This window comes from Leopardus geoffroyi, chromosome D3, assembly GCF_018350155.1.
Source record: "Leopardus geoffroyi isolate Oge1 chromosome D3, O.geoffroyi_Oge1_pat1.0, whole genome shotgun sequence".
In the NCBI taxonomy this organism is placed as follows: domain Eukaryota; kingdom Metazoa; phylum Chordata; class Mammalia; order Carnivora; family Felidae; genus Leopardus; species Leopardus geoffroyi.
In genome coordinates, this window is record NC_059339.1 from 79,766,161 (window position 1) to 79,792,637 (window position 26,477).

The window sequence follows — 26,477 nt, forward strand, 5'->3', positions numbered from 1 at the left end:
AGGTTTAGGGGCGCCTGGATGGCTCAGTCGGTAAAGCAATTGACTTCGGGTCATGATGTCAAGTTTGTGAGTTCAAGCCCCAGTTCCGGCTCAGTGCTGACAGCTTGGAGCCTGGAGCCTGCTTCGGATTCTTTGTTTCCCTTTGTCTCTGACCCTGCCCTGCTCGCACTCTGTGTGTATGTGTCTGTCTCAAGAAGAAATAAACATGAGAGAGGAAGGAAGAAGGAAGGAAGGAAGGAAGGAAGGAAGGAAGGAAGGAAGGAAGGAAGGAAGGGAGGGAGGGAGGGAGGGAGGAAGGAAGGAAGGGCGGGAGGGAGGAAGGAAAACACAGGTTTGAACTTACAGGGTCAAACTTCTACGCGGGTTTTATTTTTTATTATTACAGTATAATACTGTCCATGTACTCTCTCTTCCTACGATTTAACACTTCCTTTCTCTAGCTCGCTTGCTTATACAAATACAGTATGCAATACATATACAAAACATGTGTTAACCGACTGTGTTCTCAGTAAGGCTTCCGGTCAACAGAAGTCTATTAGGAGTTATATTGGGGGAGGTCAAAAGTTACAGGTGGACTTTTTACCGCGCTGTTCGGCACCTCTGACCCCCGTGTTGCTCAAGGTCGTCTGGACTCGCCTTTCTTCTTGCGACAATGCGAGATGATAGATAAAACGCCGGCCAGAAGGATGAGTGAGGAGAATGACGTCACAGCGTGACTTAGCGCCGGACTATCATCTACGATCTGACGCTGCGTCAGAGGCGTCAGAGACGTCAGAGGCCGATCACCGGCTTCCGGCTGCGGTCGTCCAGGTAACCGAGACCACTGAAAGCGCAGAACTGAAGGTCAAGGGAGACTACTGTATATTGTTCCGCCTTTGAAGAAGTTGTTTAACATCAGCGAGTCTCTTGTTAACTAGCTTGTGCCCTTTTCCTCGTGGATTTGAAGAAACGGTATGTTCTTGACATAAGCCCTCGGCCAATTACATGTATTGCAAGTATCTTTTCTGACTCTTTAAAAGCTTCCCTTTTGACTAACATAATGGAGTCTTTGTATGAACAGAAGTTCTTAATTTTTTTTTTTAAAAGATTGTATGTTTTTATTCTTTTTTGAGTAAACTCTACACCCAAGGTGGGGCTCGAACTAACGACTTGGCAATCAAGAGTCACATGTTCTACCCGCTGAGCCAGACAGGTGCCCCTAGAAGTTCTTAATTTTAATGTAAATCCAAAACGTCAATATTTTCCCATATACTTAGTGACTTTTGTGCCTGTCTTTTCTTCTAGCATTGTGGCTTTCCTTTCCCTACAATGTCCTTGGAACTGCCTTTTTAAATATGGTGTGAGGTATGAATCAAGACACATTTTATTCCCATATGGATATCCAATTGACACAACACCATTTGTATTGAAAAATTGCCTTTCTTTCACTGCTCTCAGGGTCCTTATGTATGTGAGTTTATTCCTGAATATTCTATTCTTTTCTACTACTCTATTGATTCACCTTGTACCAACATTATAGTAATAGTGATTTTAGAATAAATTTGCCCGTTTCTACACTACTGCTGACCCTTTGCATTTCCATGTAAGTTTAGAATCAGCTTGACAATTTCCACAACATGGCCTGCTGGGATTTTGATTGGAATTGCACTGAACCTATAAATTAATTTGGGAAGAATTACAATTTTACAAAATTGTCTCTTTATTCTCTCTTCCCAGCCACAAACATGGTAATTCCTTCCATTTAGTTCAATATTCTTAGTTTCTTTTAATGATATTATATAGTTTTTACAAAGCGATTAAAAAAAAAACACATCTAACAGGTTTGTTCCTAGGCATCTGTGGTTTTGAGTTATTATTGTAAATGGCATTATTTTAAGTTTCATTGTACCTCCAATACAATGTTGAATAGGAGTAGAAAAATCAGTATCAGGCATTCTTGTCTCCTTCCCAACCATAGGCAGGAAGCCTATATTTCACCATTAAGTATGTTAGCTCTAGGTTGCAGGCACTAATTTTTATGTTCTTCTCCTCCACTAATTTCCCTTCTTGTCCATTCCTTCTCCATCTTCTGTAAAAACTTCTCAACTTCTCTTGCCTGCCTCTCTCACCTCTTATCCTCTCTTTGTCTTTGTGGGTTTCTATATTTTTATTTCTTTAATTTTAGTGAGGTTCCAAGAAGGAATCAAGATAAACATGTGTTGAACTTGTCATGACTAATTAGAAGTCCCCTAAGAGTAGACATGAAACAATCCATCTTTTTAAGTTTATTTGTTTTGAGAAAGAGAGAGCAAGCACACGTGTGAGCAGGAGAGGGGCAAAGACAGAGGGGGCAAGAGAATCCCAAGCAGGCGCCATGCTGCCAGCACAGAGCCCAACATGGGGCTCTATCCCATTAACCCTGAGATCACGACCTGAACCAAAATCAAGAGTCAGACGCTTAACTGACTGAGCCACCCAGGTGCCCTGAAACAACCCCCCTTTTTTTTTTTAATTTTTTTTAACGTTTATTTATTTTTGAGACAGAGAGAGACACAGCATGAACGGGGGAGGGGCAGAGAGAGAGGGAGACACAGAATCGGAAGCAGGCTCCAGGCTCTGAGCCATCAGCCCAGAGCCCGACGCGGGGCTCGAACTTGCGGACCGCGAGATCGTGACCTGAGCTGAAGTCGGACGCCCAACCGACTGAGCCACCCAGGTGCCCCAACAACCCCTTTTTTTAATTAAGGTGTACTTAATACACTGTATGACAATTCTGGTTCCTAAATTGGCAGATTTTTTTTTACAAGTTTCTTTTTAAATCTTCATGGATTTGAAAAAATGTGGGAAGCAGAAATATATCACATACATCAATTATAGCTTCCTTAAATGATAAAATAATAAAGAAATTTTATTTCACCGTAATTAGAATCTCACTTTGAGGTGCCAGAAGCCACCTTTATCTCCAATCTTTTTTTTTAGTTGTGATTTATTTTTTAAGTACTCTCTACACCCAATATGGGGCTTGAACTCACAATCCCAAGATCAAGAGTTGAATGCTCTATGAACTAAGCCAGCCAGGCATCCCTCAAATGATTTCTTTATAGGCTAATGTGCTGCTTTTCTGACAAATTCAACTCCCCACTTCCTGGAGGACTCCCTTAGGCATCCCTGAGTAATGACCATTGAGCCTTTGCTTACGTACCTCCTATGCCAAAGAGTTTATCCATGTATAGACACAAATATTTATCTCAATTTCACACTTAAAGGAGGTTCACTTGGACTTGCATACTGAAAATAATGGAAAAACCAACTAAACAGTGGCTTAAATAAAGCAGGGGTTTTATTATTGTCCTAGAAGAAGGAGTCCAGGAGTGGTCATCCAGGGCTGGTCTGGCAGCTCCCTGGGGCTACTAGTAACCTGCCCTATTTCTTGCTGTCTGTTCCTTCATTTTCAGGCCAAGCATGGCCTTTAGCACCACGTTTATAAGAAGTGTCCTCCACCTCCAGAAAAGGTGAAAGGAAAGTGCAAAAGGCGTGGCCTGTTGAGTCAACCCCTTTATAAGGAGCATCCCCAAAAGCCTCCCCAGGCAGCTTGCTCTTACCTCTCATTGGACAGACCGTTTGACCTTAACCACAAAGACTCAGGTCTATATTTTAGCAGGCCACCCTGAACCAAGGTGAGGTTGAGTTAGTAAAACAGGGAAGGATAATCGATACTGGGTCAGCAGCAAACAATGGAGTCTGTTACAAGACTTTACCTGTTTTCCCCTATTGATTCCTTTCCCCCATGAGAGAAGAGCAGTCAGAGCCTGTGACAATAGCTCAGAACTCCAGGGACCAGCTCTGAGCCATCTGGGAAGTGATGGCCATTAAGACGTGAAGTCAAGAACAGAGGAATCTCTGAGAATCTACAGAGAAAGCACAGTGGGTTCCTACGTCCCTGAGGAAAGGAAGCTTAACAAAGTCCCCCTGGATGACCTCCAGCCAATCTGGTGGAGCTAGGAGGCTGGCAGAGGGAGAGAGCAAGTTGAAGACCAAAATAGAAACAGCTGTTGGCTGCGTTTTCCGGCCCTAAGGGAATCGCTTGTGTACATGTTCCGTGAAACAATTCCGTTTGATCCATACACATGTAAAAATCATTGCCTCCTTCACTTTTCAAGTGCTTGGAGTTACTCCTTTCTTATTTAAGCCTTACATTCACCAAGGCTACACATGGCCATCAGCCTGAACTTGTAGAACTACCAACCCGGTACCCACAGGCCATATAATGCTTACTTACCACTCATTACTCTAGAAGTTTCATTTTTTTGTGGCCTACCACAGACTTCGATGTCGTGCCAGGCCCCAGGCTTAAGTTCACTGCTTGCTATCATTTGTCCTCCTAATAACCTTAACGTTAATGCAGTTTTTAAGATGAGAAAACCGGGGCTCCAGAGGGAGCAGTTCCAAGGTTCAGATCCACATCTGACAGACTGATTCTAAAACCAGGTACATGGAACAAAAGCCTTCTCCTCGTTTCCTTGAAGCCAGAAAGAAGCTAGTCTAACGCCTTGGTTTATAGAGGAAAAAATACACACACAGCCCAGAGGAGTCAAGGACCTGGCCCAGAGTGGCAACTGTAGCGGGCACAGTGAATATCCGAACCCAGTCAACTCACCTCTTGACACAAAATGAGAGTCTGGCGCTACCTGGTGCTTTTCATGTTTGGAGGGCTTAATTCTCCTTTTTGCCAGAGAGGGACATCGTTTTCAAAGCTGAATGTTCCTTCAAGACACTTCATTAACCACATTAGGGTTTTTACTTTATAGACTAACAGAACACATAGTTTAAAAACATATCACATCCTGAATGTAAACAGCTAGGGGACCCTACCGGGAACCAGCTCTAAACACATTTAACTTTATGATTTTGCTGAAAACCAAAAACAAAGCAAATTGTCTTTAAATTTATTGAAATAACCCTTTTTTCCCTTCATCTCAGAGGAACCGGTTAGGAGCTCCACAGCTTGATACCCTAGTCATCATCTGTTCCTTGGAGAGGTCCTCCCTGACCTGCCTTTCTAAAGGAAATTCCTCATTACAGCACATTTGGGATTCTGCTTCTGGCCACAGCAGATTAACTTGCTACTAGACTAGCTCTCCTACAGTGAACAACTATAACACTAGACAAAAGCACGTGGAATTATGGTTTCCAGAAGTTGGGCAAAAGGCAGCACAAGTCTGTGATCCCTAAGAGAGGTGTCCCATGATACCCTTTCTGCAGGCACTTTTTAGACTATGTCACAAGGAGGAAGCCAAACGGAGAACAGTGGTCTTGCTGAGCCGAGGAGAAAGAAATTGGAAGTTTGGACTAGTAAGACAGTTGGAAAGTGCAGGGCAAGGTACATAGAGAAGGGAGTTATGCAGGGAGAGTTCCAGATATCTGCAGGCGGTGGGGGTTGGGGGGGTGGGGGGGGTGCCCTTGAGTCTTTATCTAAATATCAGGCTACTCATCTTAGGACAAGACACCATGAGGCTGATCCAAGATGCTGCAGGACTGAGCAAATACTGCAGCCTACATAGGACTGGGACATGTTCAAAGACTGGCCAGTCAGAGTGGAGAAATGTCATTGGCCCTGGGTACTCAATAGAGACCCCAGAGAGGCTATTCTAGACCTACACTGACACAGCTCTAAAACAGCCCTTGAACATATCAAGATGATCTACAAATTCACCACGAGCCAGAGCAAAATTCCACACTGTATTAAAGAAGCAACAGAGTCTAAACACTCAACTATGTAGCACCCATAGCTAGCTTACGATCAGTAATTTCCAGACATGTGAAGAAGCCGTAAGATATGATCCACAACCAGGAGGAAAACAGCTAATTGAAAGACCTAGAAATGACAGAGATGATGCAATTAGCAGAGAAAGACTTACATATAGATCTTTTAAACAGCTCTATTTTGTAATGGGCAAAATATTTGAATGGACACCTCACCAAAGAAGATACACTGACATTAGCATATTAACACAGTAGTCATTAGAGAAATGCAAACACAAACCACAGCGAGATTCCACTACACGCCTATTAGAATGGTTAAAATTTAAAAAGACCATGTCAAGTGCTGGCAAGGACCCGGGACTCTTACACTCTTTTGGTGGGAGTAAAGACTGGTACAAACGCTTTGGAATACAGTTTGAAAACATATTTAAAAAATAAACATACACCTACCATATGATCCAGCCATTCTACTCCTAGGTAATTATCCAAGAGAAAAGGAAGTGTACGTTCACATGTTCAAAGACTTACATACAGATGTCGATAGCAGCTTTATTTATAACAATTCCAAACTGGAAACAACGCAACTGTCCATTAAAAGATGGGTAAACAAACAAAGTGTGGCACAGGTCATGTCAAGATCCCTGTAAGGTTTTAAGATGTTACTCTGATTGCAAGCTAACCAGGTATCTTCATAGACCCAGACAGAAGACTTCTGAGCCACAGGCAAAAGACAGTTGAATACGCGCAGCAATAATGTAGCTACAGTGACATAACCACCTCCTTTCTCTGAGCTGCAGTCCCACTGGGTGATATGAAGAGTGTCAGGTGTTGCCTTCACACTCAGTGTTTGTGTGTGTGTGTGTGTGTGTGTGTGTGTGTGTGGAGGGGGGTGTTGTAGCAGAAGAAACATTGAGATTTGGAAGCCCTGACTTTATACAGGAGCTACTGGTAAACCAGTCCATTTTCTCCTCTGGAAAGAAGTCCTCTACCAGAATTTCTGTGAAGCAAATGAAGTCAACTTTTACTGGCAACTGCCATGAAGTGGTTAAGTCTTCTTTTGCTGCATAATCACCACAAACTTAGCATCTTTAAAAAAAAAAAAAAAAAAGCAGGGGAGCTCGATCCCATGAACCGTGAGATCCTGACCGGAGCTGAAATCAAGAGTCGGATGCTTAACCAGCTGAGCCACCCAGGCACTTTATAACCCATTTATGTTTGATTCGGATTTCGTTTACAGTGCTACCACTTTTGGTTTCTTTGTCACAATTTCATCTTTATTGGTCAATTCCCTCTTATGATTATCCATTTTTGTAAGAGGTCATGTGGCTTTATCACTGGGAGACAAAGAGGCAACAGAATGACACGCATTGCTGTCTGCGTACGAACTGAATAACCGACGTGCGTTGACCACCTGACCCACTGACAGACTTTGAAAGGAGTAACATGACTGGTCAGTGCTCACGATGTGCATCTTGTATTTACATAGTGACCTGGGGACTGAGGAACCACCTGTGAAGTTCGTCCTTCATGAAATTACTGTCGATTCAACAACCTGCAAAAGATTTGTCTGAATTCAGGCTCAGTCAGTCTTTTACCTAGACGATTGCCATCCATGCGTCTCAAACCCGTCCGGGTTAATGATAACTGTCCCCAAAAGGGCTTACTTCAAGTATTACGACTGTGAAATCTCCCCCAATTTCTTTCCACCTTGTCAGAAGTTATCAGTTTCCCTCTGGGCTCCCACAGAGCTTGGGATATATATTAGTTATATCACATATATCATGAGGGCCCAGTGATCTGTCTATATCTCTGTCATTTGCTGCAATGTCAGTAGCACGTGGTAAGAACCCAGTAAATCTTTGTTAAAGGGACAAACAAAAGAATTACACGGAATACTTAGGTAATAAGAAATAGTATTCTCAGTTCCAGAAATGTGAATGTGGAGATATAAATGACAGAATATAGTTTAATGCTATTTTATGCCTTTTCAAGAGATCACTTAAAAGTAGGAAGAAAATCAGCACCCAACTCTTGGTTTCAGCTCAGGTCATGACCTCACAGTTCGTGAGTTCGAGCCCTGCGTCGGACTCTGCACTGATAAGTGTGGAGCCTGCTTGGGATTCTCTCTCTGTCTCCCCCTCTTTCTCCGCCCCTCCCCCATTCACTCTATTTCTCTCAATAAATAAATAAATTAGAAGTAGGAAGACAATCAAAGGGTCTGGGAAGCTAAAGGATTATAAACTCTAAAGAATGGCATCCTCCTGAATTTCAAAAGCAAGTGAAAAGTCTCATTCTGTGTCTGATTAGTACAGACTCCACCGCCCCAAGAACTAACCAAAGACAAATTATCCCAATACAGGCAGAAGAGCCAAGATAAATAGCAGCCTGCAGGCCCCCTTAAAAAGCCAAACCTTTCAAACTGGAGAGTAATCTACTTTAAAAATGTCTTGGGTAATAACCATAACATAAAGTTTGATGTCTGTTATTACTTCACAATGTATGCAATATGCTTTCCTCCGCTGCCATCCTGTCAAAAGACATTCCAGAATGGATCTGCTTTGGGGACTTGACAGACACATCACAAGTTGCCAGAGAAGGAAGGAGGTGACACTTTTGTCATCACAGACCAAGTGTGAAACCAGAACAACTGCCAGTGTGCAAATCAGGGTGGTTTGGGAAGGATTCTTCCCCTGAGGGACAAGCTTTTAAAAAGACACCAAGATGATAAATACTTATTTTTATTTAAATGCACTCCCCCTTGCCCCCCAACAGCACATATTAAATTCCAATATCTTTGCTTAAACTGCTCCCTCCTGCAGCCAGGCTGTTGCCAGCACTGGATTCTGTGATCCACAGATAGATCCTGGCCAATTCACTTCCAACTCCCTCCCCCACTGCCCCTGGTGACAGTGAGGATGAGGATAAGAATGCCTGACCCTTGTGAGGTGTTTCAGGCCTTTGTATACCTGGCCCTCCTGGGGGAGTCTTTCTTTGACGCTGGTTATGGCAGAAACCTACAAGAGCAGCAACATAACAGGGGGATCCACTGACTTTATCCTGAGCCATTTATCTATCTGTCCTTCCAAGGTGTCAGCAACCCTGAAACAATGAGTCAAACCATCTTGACAGGCTTAGGCCATTTAGACCATCTACTCTAAAAAGAAACAGAAGAAATTAAAAGCCTTTGAAAACATGTTAGTTGAAGGAAATGCCATTGTTTACGTGGCAGTAGCTGGCAAAAATAGTCTTCTTGGCAAATTTTCAGGAATTTTCTGCTTAAGCTTTTAGAAGCAAGTTTCTACTCCTTCTTATCCATACTGCGATTCTAATTATTCAAACTGAAAAGCACTGTGCGATAAAGGATGACAACTCTCAACAAAGTGCCATTTTGAAAATGATCTAAATTTTCAGGTAGTTCAAAGTCTCTGGAGTTTTCCAAGTAAGACGTGTTACTGTTTCTTGCATAGCAACCACCCAATTCTGTTTTCTTAGTCCTTAGAATATGGATCTAACAAAGCCGAGGTTTGGGGTTTGCCTCCCAAGGAAGGAAGCTGCCATCAGAAGGAAAAAGAAAAAAGGTCTTCGTAGATAGCAACCTCACCCTGATTCCCCCAAAGCAATTCAACATGTTTGTCCTTTGGATAAGTAGATGAGCAGCATCATGTCTCCATGTGAAATGCAGCACAGACATGGTAAGGCTATAAAATGGCGGCCACAAGCAAAGACTATGGAAAATTCAAGCACGACACAGACTCGGGCAAGCCAGTGATGGGGCGTTGTGGAGGCTGCTGGTGACTTTGGTGAGTCACTACCATGAGCCTTCTACGTCGTTCTCCCCAGAGCTCTCCCAAGCAGTAACACGATTCTGATTGGGACAGGAAGCGGGCAGTAAGAAGCATCGATGGAAGATCTCTTCCATATCTCTTCTTTCTTTCTTTCTTTTCTTTTTTTTAAGTTTATTTGAGAGACAGCACACGCACACAGATGGGGGAGGGGCAGAAAGAAGGGGCGAGAGAGAATCCCAATCAGGCTCTGAGCTGTCAGTGCAGAGCCCAACACGGGGCCCAATCTCACGAACCCTGAGATCATGACTTGAACTGAAATTGAGAGTTGGAAGCTTAACCACCCGGGCACCCCAGATTTGTTCCATGTTTCTGATGGCTTTATACCGCTTTTCATTTTTGCTGCCTTCCTGGGTAAACCGATCCAGAGAACACCTTCGATCCTTCCCTCTTTTTTTCTTTTTTTTAATCTTACTCCTGCTAGCTTTTCTGTCCACCTGCAAAGCCTGAGAACGGGATTGTAAAGTCAGTATTGGATTTTAACCAACTTGGGTTCCTTCACCCAACCTCAGAGCTGACACACAAGGACTCAAGGAAAGCTTTTTGTAGGGAGATCCAGGGGTGCTGGGGTGAACGGAAGAATGGTTGGGCAGACAGATGCATGAAAGGAAGAAAAACTTTTCTTTCTTGAAGGAAAGAGTTTTTGCTCTGTTGGCAGGTGAACTGGCTCAATCTGAAAAAGCTGAATTTGCTGAATAAGAGAATAGGGTATTCAGTACTGGTGACTGCTGCAGCCCAGGATCTATTCAGGAGCAAGGCCAGAACCTCAAACTGCCAATCAGAAAAGCAACAGTAACAGCTGGGAGCTGGGGTCACCAGGAATGAGGAGAGCAGACAGTTCTCTGCAGGAGGCACTGACTAGCCATTGACAGAACTGCATCTAACGCAGCGACAGGGGTCACGCGCATCTTCAGTTCTCATCAAAGCTTCACCTCACTAGGCTGAACTGGTAATGCCATCCAGGCCCCACCAGCTCTGTCCACCTCGTGGAGGAGCAGGTCCCCCAGGTAAAACAAGGAAACCGGTAAAACTCTGGCCACACAAGTTCTCCAATCCAGGGGATGGCTAACAGGCCCTCACCTCATGATACTCCCATCTTAGACCCCGGTGAGTTTGGTCAGTCTCTGAGGCCCCGGAAGCATTAAGAACAGCAGCTCCAACCATCGGACTGACATGAGATAGGATCTTATAAGCCGGAGTGTCAGTTAACATTACACAAAACTCGTGGCTTAACAAAGGAAACATCACTTGAAGGCTTCACTCTAAGGTTCAAGGAATGTTCTTGTGATGGTGCCAGGCCCTGTCACGGGGCCTGTGGTGGCATGTCTAGTTCACGCCAAATCTGGATCAAGACTGAGAGGATTTGTGTGCAGGGCTCCTGTGGGAAAATTCCCTCCTGCATTCTGGATTAGGTCATGGATGCCGTGGTGTTAAGGAGGGTGAAGGCCCTTCTCAAATAAGCCCGAGGGCAAAGGTTTGAAAGACAACCAGATTTATGACAAGCTTTCAACTTTCTGGTTTCAACTGAATCCAGATGCATAAACACCAAAAATATTGAAGGGAAATGGAAAGTCTAAGGAGCTCTTTACTTCCAGGAAAGTATGGCTGAAATATTCCAGAAAAAAAATCAGCAATCTTGACATTAAAGAGTGTTTAACTCCACCCCTAAGTTTACGCGCTGATATCTTTAGATCCACATTTTAGGGTGAACTATGGTACTCAAACTCGTGATCCAGAAAACTTTATGAATTAGCCATGCAAGTGCTGTGATTCAGTCTGATTCTGTAAAGCTAAATTCCCCATATATATTCATTTCCTAGGGGTGCCATAACAAATTATCACCAACTGGGTGGCTTAAAACAATGAAAATTTATTCTCTCAGAGTTCTGGAACCCAGAAGTTGTAAATCAAGGTTGCTGGGGGAAACCCTCCTTCTGAAGGCCCGAAGGGAAGATCCTTCCTGGCGTCTCCCAGCTTCTGGTGGCCCCTGGCCTTTCTTGCCTTGTGGCTGCATCACTGCCTCTGTCTTCACATCATTTCTTCTCTCACAAGGACACTTGCTATTGGATTTATGCCCCCCCCCCGCCCCCGGATAATCCAGAGTGATTTCATCTCAGAACCCTTAATTATATCTGCAATGACCGTCTTCCTATATAAGGTCACATTCACAGGGTTAGGGTGTGGACATATCTTTCCAGCGGCCGCAATTTGACCCACTACACTAAGCACACTCTGGACTTTCAGGTCTTTACAAAACTTCAAGTGCTTGAAAACAGCAAATATTCCCTTTCTTATTTTAATGCTAATGAAATAAAAGTGAGGAAACTTTGCTCCTTTTGCTTTATATACCACTTGGAAGACAGCTGGCATTGGCCTCAAATGTGAAGAATCCGGTGTAAGCGTGTCACATGCCTATTACAGACGTGTAGGCAACTTCAAAAGTATGTTTTCTTAATCGTGCTGTTTACCCTTGATTATGCACACACAACTGCAGAGTCTAGTTTTCATGTCACCTGCTTGGGTACAGTGACTGTGCTTTCAGAAGCAAAAATCTACAAATGCTCGTATGCAGATTCCGGGATATAATGTTTCGGCAGCAACCGTCTGTTGAAAATGTAAAAGCAAAGCCAGTTATACTAGTCGTGGGATCTTTATAAATCACTCTGGGCTTCAGTCTTCCCATGTGTAAAATGGTATAATAATGCCTACTTCACAGGGTTGTTACGAGGATTAAATAGTTCAGTATGTGTAAACCATTTAAACAGGGCCTGGCACTTTGTTAAGTTTTACCATAATTTTTTAAAAAGCCATAAATAGGGGCGCCTGGGTGGCGCAGTCGGTTAAGTGTCCGACTTCAGCCAGGTCACGATCTCGCGGTCCGTGAGTTCGAGCCCCGCGTCAGGCTCTGGGCTGATGGCTCAGAGCCTGGAGCCTGTTTCCGATTCTGTGTCTCCCTCTCTCTCTCTGCCCCTCCCCCGTTCATGCTCTGTCTCTCTCTGTCCCAAAAATAAATAAACGTTGAAAAAAAAAAATTAAAAAAAAAAAAAGCCATAAATAGAAATTGCACTAAACATTGAAGAGATACTTGTACAAACACATTCAAGGCATGCACATCAATTAACGCTCTTGGATGCAAGTCACGGGAGATCGAGACAAAATTATGTTGGAAATGAATGGGAAGGGTTCCAAGATGGTTGGAACAAAGGGAACTTGGGCAGCAGAGGGCAGAGCCACAGAGATCTGTGAAGAACATCACTGAACTATTCTGTCCCATTGATTTCCAATCTAGAAAGCATAAGGTAAAAAGGATATACAAAAATCAGCATTTTAAGTGGAGTTTTGGAATGGTTCTTATCCACTGTCCGTAGAAATCACGGCAAAAATAAGCCTTCTTTTTGTCAGATAAGCATGTGATGGAAGGTTACCTATTAGAAGGTATCTAGAGTATCTCAATCCAACCTAACCATCAATAGCTCCTGAACTTTGCATCTTAGAAATTTTCTCTCCTTTCTAGCTTGAAAGTCTTGCGAAGAACTCAGACTGGCCCAGACTGGGTCAGATGTGCACCTCTAAATTTGTCAACTATGGTGAAGGAAAAGTCATAAGAAACCACTTGGCTCCTGCCAGAGATACACGGTTAACAATGGAGGCAGACTTAGTCCCGAGGAGAGAGTGCCAAGCAGACATTGGCACAGCTGAGCACTGTATACTCACACCATGTCTACACCGAACATCAGAACTGATGGGAACCAATTCGTGAAGAAAACCCATTATTTGTATACACACCGGGTTCGAACATGGTTGAGAGAGAGGAGTGACATGAAAAGAGAGAAAACAGGGCAAGAGAGAAATAAATAAAACAGAAAAACCAAGGAAGGCATAAAACTTTAGTAATCGCCTTCTGTAGGCAAGTCGCAAGAGAATAAGCCAATATTTGCTGTGATTTTTATTTTTCTGGTAAAGGCTATAAATTTATGGCATAAAGACTCAGTCCAGATTCTATCAGGGCTGTCTGATGATCTGTGATGGACTGGATGCCATCCTGAAGGGTCCCACATGAAAGACTAAATCATCATAGGCGTAATTTATACAGAGGCAAGTAAAGTTGCTAGTACACTTTTTAAGTGTATTTATTTTGAGAGAGAGAGATAGCACGAGCAGAGGAGGGGCAGAAGCAGAGAGAGAGAGAGAGAGAGAGAGAGAGAGAGAGAGAATCCCAAGCAGGCTCTGCACTGCCAGCACAGAGCCCGACACAGGGCTCAAACTCATGAACCTGTGAAATCATCACCTGAGCTGAAATCCAGAGTCAGATGCTTAACCGATTGAGCCACCCAGGCACCCCAAATTGCTAGTACATTTTAAAGTTTTCCCACATTAGGGGTTAAAATCTTTTCAGGAAAACAGAGTCAATTAAACATGCAACACCCCAAAACAGTGTGACAAACTAAGGTTTTAAGCGTCAAAGTATATGACAACATTTCTAAAGTATGCTCGCCAGTTGGAGGGGAGACTTTAAGATAGGTCTGCAGCCAAGCAAGTAGAGGCTGCTGGTATACTGCGATCTTTCTCCCTCCATAATGCATAAATCAAGTTAAATTCCCTAAGTACTACAATAAATACACCTACTAACTTTATTAGTTAGTGCTTCTCAAATATATTTGATCAGGGAACCCTTTTTATTATGACATCTGTATCCTAAGTAAACGATGTTCTAAGGGACATACTTTGAGAAATGCTACATGGCAAATAAATACTGCAGTTCGAGTTGAAAATAGTTGTGATCTGTTTGTGTCTCTAAAGAAATTAGTAAGTGATACATTACTTCTCAAATGCCCTTGTTATAGAATGAGTTATTCTGTACTGTATTAAGTGCAGAAATCTCATCTACCTTTTTTACATACCATACTGATGCAGAAATGTGAAAATGCTACAACGTGTTACCATAGTACTGAAAACACGTACCATAACAATCCCATTTCAAAGCATCTTACAGAGGATGAGAAAATGTCAATATATAAAGAACGACTCTGGAAAGGTGAGAAATTACCAAGTTCTCTCTGGTCTCTTAGAGGAGTCCTTGGAACTGCCCGAAGGATGGGCGAGGGGGGGGGGTCCCGCCCCAAATGACTGAGTCAATTTAGCTCACTCTCTTCAGGCCCCTTGACCAGCCGGTGTCTAGGGTAGATATAGGAGCTCACCAGGCTCTCCCCTGCAGAGCTGAAGCCCCCCCTCTGGAGACAGTCCCTCCCTCACCCAACACAGCTGCCACCTTCCTCCCCCTGGGCCAGCTCCACCAAAAATTACATTTTTCATGGCACAGGTATGTGTCAAAGGTGGAGGAGCAAAGGAGTCCCTAGTCTACTACAAGAAGTGTATAAAAGTAGGGGGTGGGGATGGTGGACATACAGATTCCTAATATCTGAGTTGGCTGAAATTTGGAATGAGTTTTTCGTGAGAAGCAATACTGTGAGTGATAAATAGGTTATCTAGGAATGCAGTCAAGCTCTATCATTGTTAGGTCATTTTGAGGGAAGTATTATGAAAATATATTACCATTTATAACATTTTCCCAAAAACCAAAAAAGCATTTTTTAAAAAACTTACATCCAAGTTAGCATTTAGTGCACCAATGATTTCAGGAGTAGATTCCTTAATGCCCCTGACCCATTTTGCCCAGCCCCCTCCCACAACCCCTCCAGTAACCCTCTGTTTGTTCTCCATATTCAAGAGTCTCTTATGTTTTGTCCCTCTCCCTGTTTTTATATTATTTTTGCTTCCTTTCCTTCATGTTCCTCTGTTTTGTATCTTAAATTCCTCATATGAGTGAAGTCATATATTTGTCTTTCTCTAATTTCACTTACCATAATACCCTCTAGTTCCATCCACATAATTGCAAATGGCAAGATTTCATTCTTTTTGATTGCTAATACTCCATTGTGTGTGTGTGTGTGTGTGTGTGTGTGTGTGTGTGTGTGTGTATACATATCTACCACATCTTCTTTATCCATTCATCCATCAATGGACATTTGGGCTCTTGCCATACTTCAGCTATTGTTCCTAGTGCTGCTATAAATATTGGGGTGCATGTGCCCCTTCGAAATAGCATACCTGTATCCCTTTTTTAACGTTTTTAATTTTTTGAGGAACCTCCATACTATTGTCTAGAGTGGCTGCCCCAGCTTGCATTCCCACCAACAGTGCAAAAGAGATCCTCTTTCTCTGCATCCTCACCAACATCTGTCATTGCCTGAGTTGTTAATGTTAGCCATTCTGACAGGTGTGAGGTGGTATCTCATTGTGGTTTTGATTTGTATTTCCCTGATGGTGAGTGATGTGGAGCATTTTTTCATGTGTCGGTTGGCCATCTGGATGTCTTCTTTGGAGAAGTGTCTCTTCATGTCTTTTGCCCATTTCTTCACTGGATTATTTGTTTTTTGGGTGTTGAGTTTGATAAGTTCTTTATAGATTTTGGATACTAACCCTTTATCTGGTATGTCGTTTGCAAATATCTTCTCCCATTCTGTTGGTTGCCTTTCAGTTTTGCTGATTGTTTCCTTCGGTGTGCAGAAGCTTTTAATATTGATGAGGTCCCAATAGTTCATTTTTGCTTTTGTTTCCCTTGCCTCCGGAGACGTGTTAAGAAGTTGCTGTGGCCAAGGTCAAAGAGGTTTTTGCCTGCTTTCTCCTAGAGGGTTTTGATGGCTTCCTGTCTTACATTGAGGTCTTTCATCCATTTTGAGTTTATTTTTGTGTATGTTGTAAGAAGGTGGTCCAGGTTCATTTTTCTGCGTGTCGCCGTCCAGTTTTCCCAGCACCACTTGCTGAAGAGACTGTCTTGATTCCACTGGCTATTCTTTCCTGCTTTGTCAAAGATTAGTTGGCCATATGTCTGTGGGTCCATTTCTGGGTTCTCTATTCTGTTCCATTGATCTGAGTGTCTGTTTTTGTGCCAAGACATTTGTGTTCTAAATAGTGCATACTAAATATAATAATACAGAGAATTAAAACATTGGTTAATTATGAATAGACTGCGGGTAGTTTCCTAAATCCTTAGAGTATCTTCCAAGGTTTATCCACGGTCCACGTGATATACCATGGCTTTTTTGTTCAGTATTTTCTCAACCTGATATGCTGCCTTTAATTCTTATAGCAATTCCTAAGTTAAGCAAATGCTAACTAGCAAATGTCTGAAGTTTGATTTGGCAATCTGGTGTTAATAGTTAGAATGAAAAAGTAAATGACTTAAACAGAAATACATTTAAATAATATTTATTTTTTCTGTTATTCAATGTAAAAATATGCATTTCAAAACACTAAGACATTTGATAAGATGCACAACAGAAAAGGCCTGTCTAGAACTCTGTTCCCCAAAGTCTGAGGGGTCCAGATAACAGTGCAGCAAGGCGAGCCCACGGCTGCAAGTACTCATCACTCTTTTGTCAGCTCACATGGACTCAGGACAACATGAAGACGTGCTTCAAAGAGCAAAATAAAGGCAAATCGCTGAGCACCTTTTACAATGTCTTAATAAAATATTCATTAATTCCTCTGTGTGGAAATCTGGGAAAAGATGGAAGGTAAAACTAGGCATAAAAGGAGTTAAATGGTGTTTATAAAGTCGGTTTTTGCTGACTTGTGAAAAAACCGATTAAAAATCCTGAGGCAACGTGAAAGTTCACGGGTTCCGTACCTGCCAATACCGTCATCCGTTACAGCAGCTGCTTAGTTGTCCAGCAAGATTTTATATCAGACACGGATGCAAGTGGTCTTACACTGAAACCTACGTCTCTTTCTTTCCTTGTACCATAGTGCTGTCATTGGTACATGAAGTACTATCACAACTTATTACGACACTTCATTGTAAGCAGAAAGTAAGAAAGTGCGTTTTGCCAAACTTTTCTGAGTCTTCTAAATTGTATTTGTTCACTCACCGGCCAATTTAAAAAATATAGTATTTTGTAGGGGGCTTCCTGGTCATGAATGTGAACTAGTAATGCAATAATTTAATTCAAAAGGAATTTTTTAAAAAGTGGGACTCAGACTAGCAAAGCTTAGCATCAGCCAAAATCTACTGGCACGCCATGGGCTAAAGGCCAAGTCTACAGTGATACATAAAGGTCACTTTGTGAAAAATCCAAATAAAAATTACTCTCAAACTATTCTGTCCATTAGAATTAGTTTACAAATGGAAATTTAAATTTAGTGAGAGGACTCTAAGCCTTTAGGCTAGAACCTTCCAACCAGAAAGATAAGCAATTTTAACACTGATTCCTGTGATATGGTCAGAAAGTTTAACCACTGACTTAAAGAATTCTGTTGAAACAATATGTGCTAAAAGCTATGCGGGTAACAGATACTGAGTCTACAAGTAAAAATTAATCCTTTAAAAAATTTTCCCTGAATCAGACACAAATACCAAGTATTTTCTACCTTTCTATCTACAGAAATTCCAATGGGAATCCAGAAATGGAAAAAAAAAAGGGACGGTCAACCTGCACCTGGCTGGGACACTATGAAAACCCTGAAGAGCACTAAGAAGACAGTGTCGCTGCACTTCGAGGGAAAATGGCAAACGCCTGCCAATACTGTTTCTACTGAAGCTCCGGTAAGGAACAGATCCTGATTCCCTTTCTAGCGTTATCATTCCTTGCAAAAGCAGGGCTGAGCGCTGATAAATATGTGTGGTGCAGTTGGGTGACCTGCTCCAAGCTCAGCCAGTGCTGGCTGTGGACGTGAGCAGCACCGCCCCCACGGGAGCACATTCTCGGCCGCATCTAGGGGACGCTGCGCGGTTGCTGAGCCGACTGTTCCAGGCGCTCTAAAAGCTCAGTGAGAGGGGCCGACAGCTAAAGGAAGAAACTGAAAATGGAGAAAGTCCACGATGTCCTTCCACAGACAGAACCACCATTTCACACACACAGAAACTCAAGAAAATGGAAGCTCCTTTATTGCAGATCACCTGTAAACTCAGAATTCCGCATGTCTTTTTCTCTGTAGGAGCAGAATATGCTGTATATCAATGTCCATTTTCTTACTGAATCCTTGATAAGAGTTTAGTGTAAAAGGAGAATGGGAAGCAGGATCCAGATGTTGAATGATGGCTTGGGCAACATCATATGAGGTGGCTTTTGGGTTTGCCACAGAGTCTGAGTTTCTTTGTCGTGAGCAGGTGGGCCAGGCCATTGAGAAACACCAGAACGATGGTCATGGACATGACAATCACGTAGTGGCTGATGCTACAGAAAGAGAAAAAGAAACATGTTACAGGAAGACACAACACACATGGGAAAGAGGAGAGCTCTCTAAATAATGTTTCTAAGTGTATACATAAAATACACAGAATTACAAAAGATACCAGTGATGGTTCTTAAGTTTATCTATATATTTATTTCTAGTACTCTCTACACCCAGCTCATAACCCCGAGAGCAAGAGTCACATGCTCTTTGAACTGAGCCAGTCAGGTACCCCGATGATCTGGAAATAGGTATCAAAACGTTAAAAAACAAATTTGTCACAGAAGCAGTGAGGAGCACAACTATTTTGAGGTATGTCCGATAACTGCAACGTGTTATGAAAATGTCTGATTGGTATTGGCACTGCCTGTGTCTTTGTCACCAATAGAAACTGAATTTCAAAATCCAGCTTTTAGAAACAAAGACAATTTTCCGCCTCTAATTCTTGCTCCCTCTGAATAACATCCACAGACTCCCCAAGATATCCCCAGGTTTAGTAGTTTGGCATTTTAGAGCACACCATTCTGTGCTTTGATGGAAGTTAGAAGTACTTCAACAAAACTACCAGCTACCCTCCCCCTACCCCAAAATGTTGCCCAAATTCAAATTCAGGAAAGTAAATGTTTCAGTCAAGGAATCTAAACAAAGGAAAAAGGATACATTTCTTTATGAATCTCTAAGTCAAAGCTACTATCTCCCAGATTCTGCTGTTTTAGACCTTTTATCACTTTTAACACTTTAAATTATTTTAAATGCTTCTAATATTTTAAATTTTTTAAAAAGCTTATTTATTTATTTTGAGAAAGAGGGAGAAGAGAGCACGCACGTGAGCGGGCTAAGAGCGTGGAGCCCCACTTGGGGCTCGATCCCACAAACCGTGAGATCATGACCTGAGCCAAAAGCAAGAGTGGACCCTTAGCTGACTGAGCCACCCAGGTGCTCCTAAATTACTTTAAAACAAATAAATATTAAATATGACTTGGTTTCTTAACAAGGTAAGTTTCATGACACCAATAGATAGGTGACTATTCCTAAATTTAATGGAAGTCTATTTATAAGAAGTATTTTATAGATCACTTATCTCCTTCGAGTGGCCTGAAATCACAAACTTTGGGCCCATTTAAGCTAACATTATTGGCAGGAAACAGTCATGAAGCTCATCACCTTCATGCAATTGAGCCATGAGGCATTCAGCTTGTGATATTTTCCATCAATCAGGTCTTGGTATCATCTCAGCAGACCAGAGTTAAAGAAGCATTCAATTTCAACTGTAAGTGAGTTTGGCTGTTCCCACTCTCTCGCCTTGACTATTCTGACATCATTTAAATCAGCAATTCTCAAGGTGTACATGTGTGATTGGTAGAGGGACGGGGTGTCTGTGTGGAGGGGCATATAGAATCACCAGGAAGGCCTATTCAGCCTGTACAAGGGGTGATAGATAAAAGGTTGATTGTACTTTTCAATCAGGGTAAGGGGCAACAAGAAGCAGGTCAAATCTGTCGGATGTACTGGAGAAGACAAGTTTGAGAATCACTGATTTTTAATAAAGCTTAGTATTCATTATAAGAGTAAAGATATTTTATCACACTTATTAGTGATATTTCGGAGGATATTAAAATAGTATTGAAACAATGAGAAGTTATCATTATATCTAAAGAGAAATGACACTTGAGTTGCCATCTGTATTTTTGTTCAATTTTTTAATGTTTTTATTTATTTTTGAGAGAGAGAGAGACACACACACACAGAGTTCAAGCTGGGGAGGGACAGAGAGAGAGGCGGAGACACAGAATCAGAAGCAGGCTCCAGGCTCTGAGCTGTCAGCACAGAGCCCGATGTGGGGCTTGAACTCACGAACCATGAGTTCATGACCTTAGCAGAAGTTGGGCGTTTAACCGACTGAGCCACCCAGGCACCCGTCATCATCTGTATTTTAATAAAGTATAACAACAGTGCATGCAGCAAACAACTCCAAGTGAACACCACTATCAAATCAAACCAATCAAACCGATGATCCTGCCTCTATTCACTTCACACCAAACACATTTAGAACATAAATTTAAATATGTTTTTATAGTTATGAAAATGACCTCAAAGGACTTTTTCTCTAGTTTTAAGAAACGCACTTCTTTCAGTACACCATATAAAAGGCAGTACTCTGTTCAGTTTATGACCTGCTATGAATGAAGATACAGTATAAAAGATCAAAAGAAGAAAATACTACATTGTAGCTCTGTCAGCCCAGCTCAGTTTTATGGCCTGGGCAGAATATTTTTCACATGGCTGTTAAAAGAACACCTGATGCCACAGGTCCTCCAGAGAACCACAGGCTCAGCTGACTACACTGGCTGGAGTAGATTCCTGTAAGATTCTCAATTTAACTCTGATAAAATCTGCTCGGAAGATGCATTTTGAAACATATTGGCCTATACGCATAAACGCAAATACCGTCTCAGGCCCTAATAATACAATCTTTACTTTTTTTAAGTTTATTTGAGAGACAGACAGAGAATCGCAAGCAGGTTCCACACTGTAGGTACCGAGCCTAATATGGGGCTCGAACTCATGAACTGCGAGATCACAACCTGAGCCGACATCAAGAGTCAGGCACTTAAACTGAGTGAGCCACTCAGGCATCCCAACACAATCTTTATTTATTTATTTTTATTTATTTTTAAAATTTAAAATTTAAAAAATTTTATTTATTTTGAGAGAGAGGAAGAGAGAGAGACAGAGAAGGAGAGAGAGAATCCCAAGCAGGCTCCACACCGTAGGTGCGGAGCCTGATGCAGGACTCAAACTCACGAACTAAGAGATCATGACTTGAGCCGAAATCAAGAGTTCAGACACTTAACCAACTGAGACACCCAGACGCCCCTACAATCTTTATTTTTAAGGAAACTATTACTTATTTGTTAACCTGAAACTAATTGCTGAGGAATCTCGCAAACCTATTTTGAAAACCCACCGCAATCGCCACACTGACACTATGACCATCGTAGCCACACGCAGGCCACATTCGCAGGGCTGGTGAGCTCCCAGTCCCCTCGAGAATCCTGGGACACAGTCTCACCTTTTCTGTGTTCATAAAGCAATCACTTAGTAAGGACAAAAGGACAACATTCCATCCCTGTGTATAACAGGCATATTAGAGCTGGAGTTATTAACTGTATTACTAATAAAAAGAGTTTAGAAGTAAAATTAGTCACAAAGGAAAACTACCGCAGGAACATGATTCAAATAACTCGGGCCTGGTAAGGAAACACTGCCAATAAGTTTAGTAACATCTGCAACGTGATAAGAAACAAGTCAGCTTTTCATATATATGTTCACACAGGAATAATTAGAAACCCAAAACCTAAAAAGCAACTTTCTCACAAACAGAATGCAGGAAAAAGTACAACAATGAGCTTTTGATATGTGAACCTGATTGTATGGTGCTTTAGCTCGGTCTCTTGAAGCCTCTTTTCCAGCCATTATCCAAGCCTCTTCCTCGCAATAAATTAGATGCCGGGGCGCCTGGGTGGCTCAGTCGGTTAGGCGTCCGACTTCAGCTCAGCTCATGATCTCACGGCTTGTGGGTTCGAGCCCCGCGTCAGGCTCTGTGCTGACAGCTCAGAGCCTGGAGCCTGCTTTGGATTCTGTGTCTCCCTCGCTCTCTGCCCCTCCCCACTCTCTCTCTCTCTCAAAAATAAATAAACATTAAAAAAATTAAAAAAGAAATTGGATGCCGACAAAGATGCATGAAGCAACTCCTGCCCACCAGAGCCTGAACCACACGGCTCGCCGAGGCGGTGCATGCTGTTACCGCTACACAGGACACCAAGAGAAGATGACAGAATTCTAACTTGTCAACAGGGGAAGCGGCAAAACAAAATCGTGCCGCTACAGCCCCAGTCCGGGTGATCCCGTTAGAAAGCCTAATTTCTCCAACTCAGATTTCAGTTTGTTTCTCCATCCCAACCCCTGCCACCCCCCACGCGCCTCTGCAACCATCTTCCTTCCTTACGAGGGCATGTTTTGGACATTATAATACGGGACAAAGAAGACAGAGCAGAGCAAGGGGTGACCAGGGGAGTGTGTGGGGACTTACGAGGCACTGCCTTCAGCCTGATGAAGAGAACCGAGCTCTGAAGTCTCCTATTTCACCCGCCTTCGAGAAGTCTCTCAGGGCAAGCACCCCATTTCACCGAAGGGAGTTAGATCTGTGAGGGCAAAGCCCTGAGACGGAGCTGAAGTGCGGTTTAACCTAACTTAACTAACTGCCTATGCCTTTATCACCTTTCCGTCCCCTCTGGATTTTAACGCTCTATCGATGAGGGTGTAATGATTATACCAGGACACCAGACATAAACCAGGACCCTTCCAGATAAACCTGTCCATGTGGTCACCATATGTGAAGGGCAGCTCCCATGACAAAAAAATACTATTAGCACAAAATATTTCTACAGTGTAGTTTTTAACCCTCTATAGCATTAACCAATTATATAGTATTTTCATAAATATAAGTAAATTATAGCATGAAACGTGGAGTTAACATCCTTTTCTCCCGGCTAGCCCTGCAGAGTGGGTGGGGGTCATCAAAGCGTTCCTGACCTGTGGGTGCTAATGCACCATTCTGTTTCCCTTGGTGTGAATGATGCTCAATGCTTGTCTTATGCGTCTACAGTCTCTCCTTCTGCAATTATCTTGTGCTCTGATGAACACTTTATTCCCATGATGGTTGTGTAAAGGAATGCGGGAAATAGGCCTGGAGGTACCATGCAAGTGCCAGGGAGAACGTCATGCTAGATGTTAAGTACAAGCTTTGCAATGGCTCAGAGACTCTGAAAAAAGATCACGCAAGCACAGGTAACAAAAACAGACAAAGTGGACTGCGTAAAAATTGAAAACTTTTGTGCCTCAAAGGGCAGACTCAACTACTTTTGGCTCCTTCCCTCCTCATCGATGTTTCTTCCTCCTTTAAATCCTAAATGTACAGTGCTCAAAACTCTGCAGTGAATGGTTCCTTTGCAACAATCACAAACAGGATCAGACACAAAGCCACTTTTAAAAAAGGGCTTAGCAGAGGTACAAAACAAAGGCTTTGGGAAATTCACCGCAAGTAGAGGCAGCGACAGGCAGTGGGGATACTACAGACCACGGCGGCTCGTCCAGTGCCGTCCTGCGGACCTGTGCAGCCTTCTCTACAAGTCACAGAAGCAAGTCACAGTCTCCGTAGGGCCACAGTGTCCTCATCTCTAAAATGAAGACAGTAAATACAGCTCCTGTGGAAAATACCTACTTGACAGTGTTGTGGTAAAGATCACACGAAATATCGTGTCAGCAGACACCGTAAACACTGCAGCGCAGCACCAAGGCAGGTTATTTGTGGCCGAGGTATGACTGGGGCAATCCTCTGACTGGCATCCTGGACCTCCTACTTAAGTTCCAGCTTCTGTCCTATTTTGCCTTTTACCCACGTAAACCGATTCCCTGGTCTCCGAACTGCCTTCCTCGTGTCTTTCAGGACCCCGATCTCAAATAACCAACTACTGGGCGTGCGGTCACTGTGTTGCCGTCCACGGCCATGCTCTGACCTTGTGGGTAAGTCTCGGCCTCTACTCTACTCTGTAAACAAGCTTACTCCATTTGGACCCCAATACGGGCTCCAGAACCCCAGCTTTGACAACGGGTAATTAGCATTGATGTATCTAGGGACATTATCCCTTCCGACTATGATGTTCCTCATGCTCATGAGTTAAATGAAATGACAATAAAATCTTAGAGAGAAGTGAGGGTATCCCATGTGGTTTCTGCTCCATGTTTCTCCTTTTCTTTCTTTTCTTTTAATTTTCTTGATGTTTATTTTTGAGAGAGAGAGAGACAAAGTGCAAGTCGGGGCGGGCAGAGGGACAGTGAGACATAGAATCCAAAGCAGGCTCCAGGCTCCAAGCTGTCAGCACAGAGCCTGACGTAGGGCCCGGACCCCCGAACCGTGAGATCACGACCTGAGCCCAAGTCGGACGCTTATCCGATTGAGCCACCCAGGAGCCCCTCTCCTTTCCTTTCTAACTGAGCTAGAAAGAGCTCTACACTTATGACTCTATTTCCTGATCTCCCATCTCATTTATCCATTTTCCTTTCATTTTTATCAGTTATACATGCAGTGCTAAAAACACAAAATAGTGGAGAAAGATTTATAATGAAAACCAACAGCCCTCCTTCCTCCTTACCCGCTCCTCAGGGTGGCTGCTTTAGTCACTTCCCTTTTTAGGTCTTCTGGTGCTTTACCTCCTGAACATGAATGCTTTATGGTGCTGTTAACTGATACATCGATTTAAAACATTATATATTCAGTCCCTGCTAGGAAAGAGGAGAACTGAGCCTGCTTATACTATAACCCACTCGCTTCAATTTTAGATGTTTGCTATTAGCCAGTTTTTCTTCTATTTTTCCTTCAATTTTGACGTATAATTTATATGTAGGAAAATGGAACTAATTTTTAAGTGTCCAGTTAGATGAGTATTGACAAATCGTGCACCCAGGTGACCATCATCACTGTTAAGGTGCAGAACATTTCCATTAGCCCAAAAGTGCCCGCATTCTCCTCTACAGCCAGGCTCACCCTAACTCTCAGTGCTAGAGATGGGTGATGGTGATAATCATATTCCTACACAGTAGGAATGAAGCTAATGCTGCTGGACTGCACACTTAAAAAACATTAAGATGGTAAACTTTATTATCTATATCTTACCACAATTAAAAATAAGATGAAAAGGGGTGCCTGGGTGGCTCAGTTGGTTGAGTGTCCGACCCTTGATTTCGACTCAGGTCATATTCCCAGGATTGTAGGATCGAGCTCTGCATCGGGCTCTGTGCTGAGCATGGTCTGTTTAAAATGCTCTCTTTCCCTCTGCCCCTCTCTCCCTGATCACACACACACTCTCTTTATAAAAAAAACAAAAACAAAAAACCCAGAAGTCTCACACAAAAATACCATATTTAACAAGAATATGTTCCAAACAAAATTCTGGCCTATGTCTAAGATGAAAACAAATTAATCAAACTTTGGAGAGTAAAGGGAAGTATGTCAAACACAAGAAGCAGTGTGAAGGATAAAGACTAGAATAACATCAATACTAATAGTTGCCTTTACTGAAGCTTATTAGATGCTGGACACTGTGCTAAATACTCTACATGGTGTAATTCATTCGGATGACTACAAAAGACAGGGGAGAGGTGAGAGGGATTAGATCTCTTGCAGATGATCTCTCAGCTAAAATGTGGAAGAAACTGTTCAACCCTAGCTGCCCTGGTCTAAAGCTCATGCTCTGACCCGTTATCTTGTCTGGACACTTTGGGATCAGAGGAGGAGACACCAAAACTTTCCCTAAGCATTTAAGCTTAAGAGCAGTGAAAACAAAATGGCCTAGGGAGGACCTTTACATGCCTGGCACACATTGAATGAAAGAGATTCAAATCAGATGAGGCAGGGAGGCAAACACGTCTATGAATAACGAGGCAGTACCGGGAGTGAGCTGCCTAAGAGGTAGGAAGAAAGGAGAGAAGATCTAACAGTCTCACCCAGGCCTACACAATTCCCAGCAACGCAAGTGCTGAATGAATGTTGACTGAATGAAACAGAATCAGTCTAGGGGTGCTTGGGTAGCTCAGTCA

The 26,477-nt window shown here is 42.7% G+C and overlaps 1 protein-coding gene and 1 long non-coding RNA gene across 2 annotated transcripts in view; one reads left to right on the top strand and one right to left on the bottom strand.

Annotated features, from left to right (window-relative positions):
• The first annotated feature begins 795 nt into the window (after positions 1-795).
• On the top strand, positions 796-24,502 carry LOC123588568. The gene is made up of 3 exons (XR_006707909.1): positions 796-951; positions 18,029-18,189; positions 24,328-24,502. It is a non-coding gene; the product is annotated as an uncharacterized LOC123588568 (long non-coding RNA).
• The window catches only part of PIGN (phosphatidylinositol glycan anchor biosynthesis class N), a 104,467-nt gene continuing 96,499 nt past the window's right edge, over positions 18,510-26,477 (bottom strand). Inside the window, 1 exon segment of the mRNA XM_045459723.1 lies at positions 18,510-18,820. Coding sequence (XP_045315679.1) covers positions 18,697-18,820 — 124 coding nt within the window. The 3' untranslated portion in view covers positions 18,510-18,696.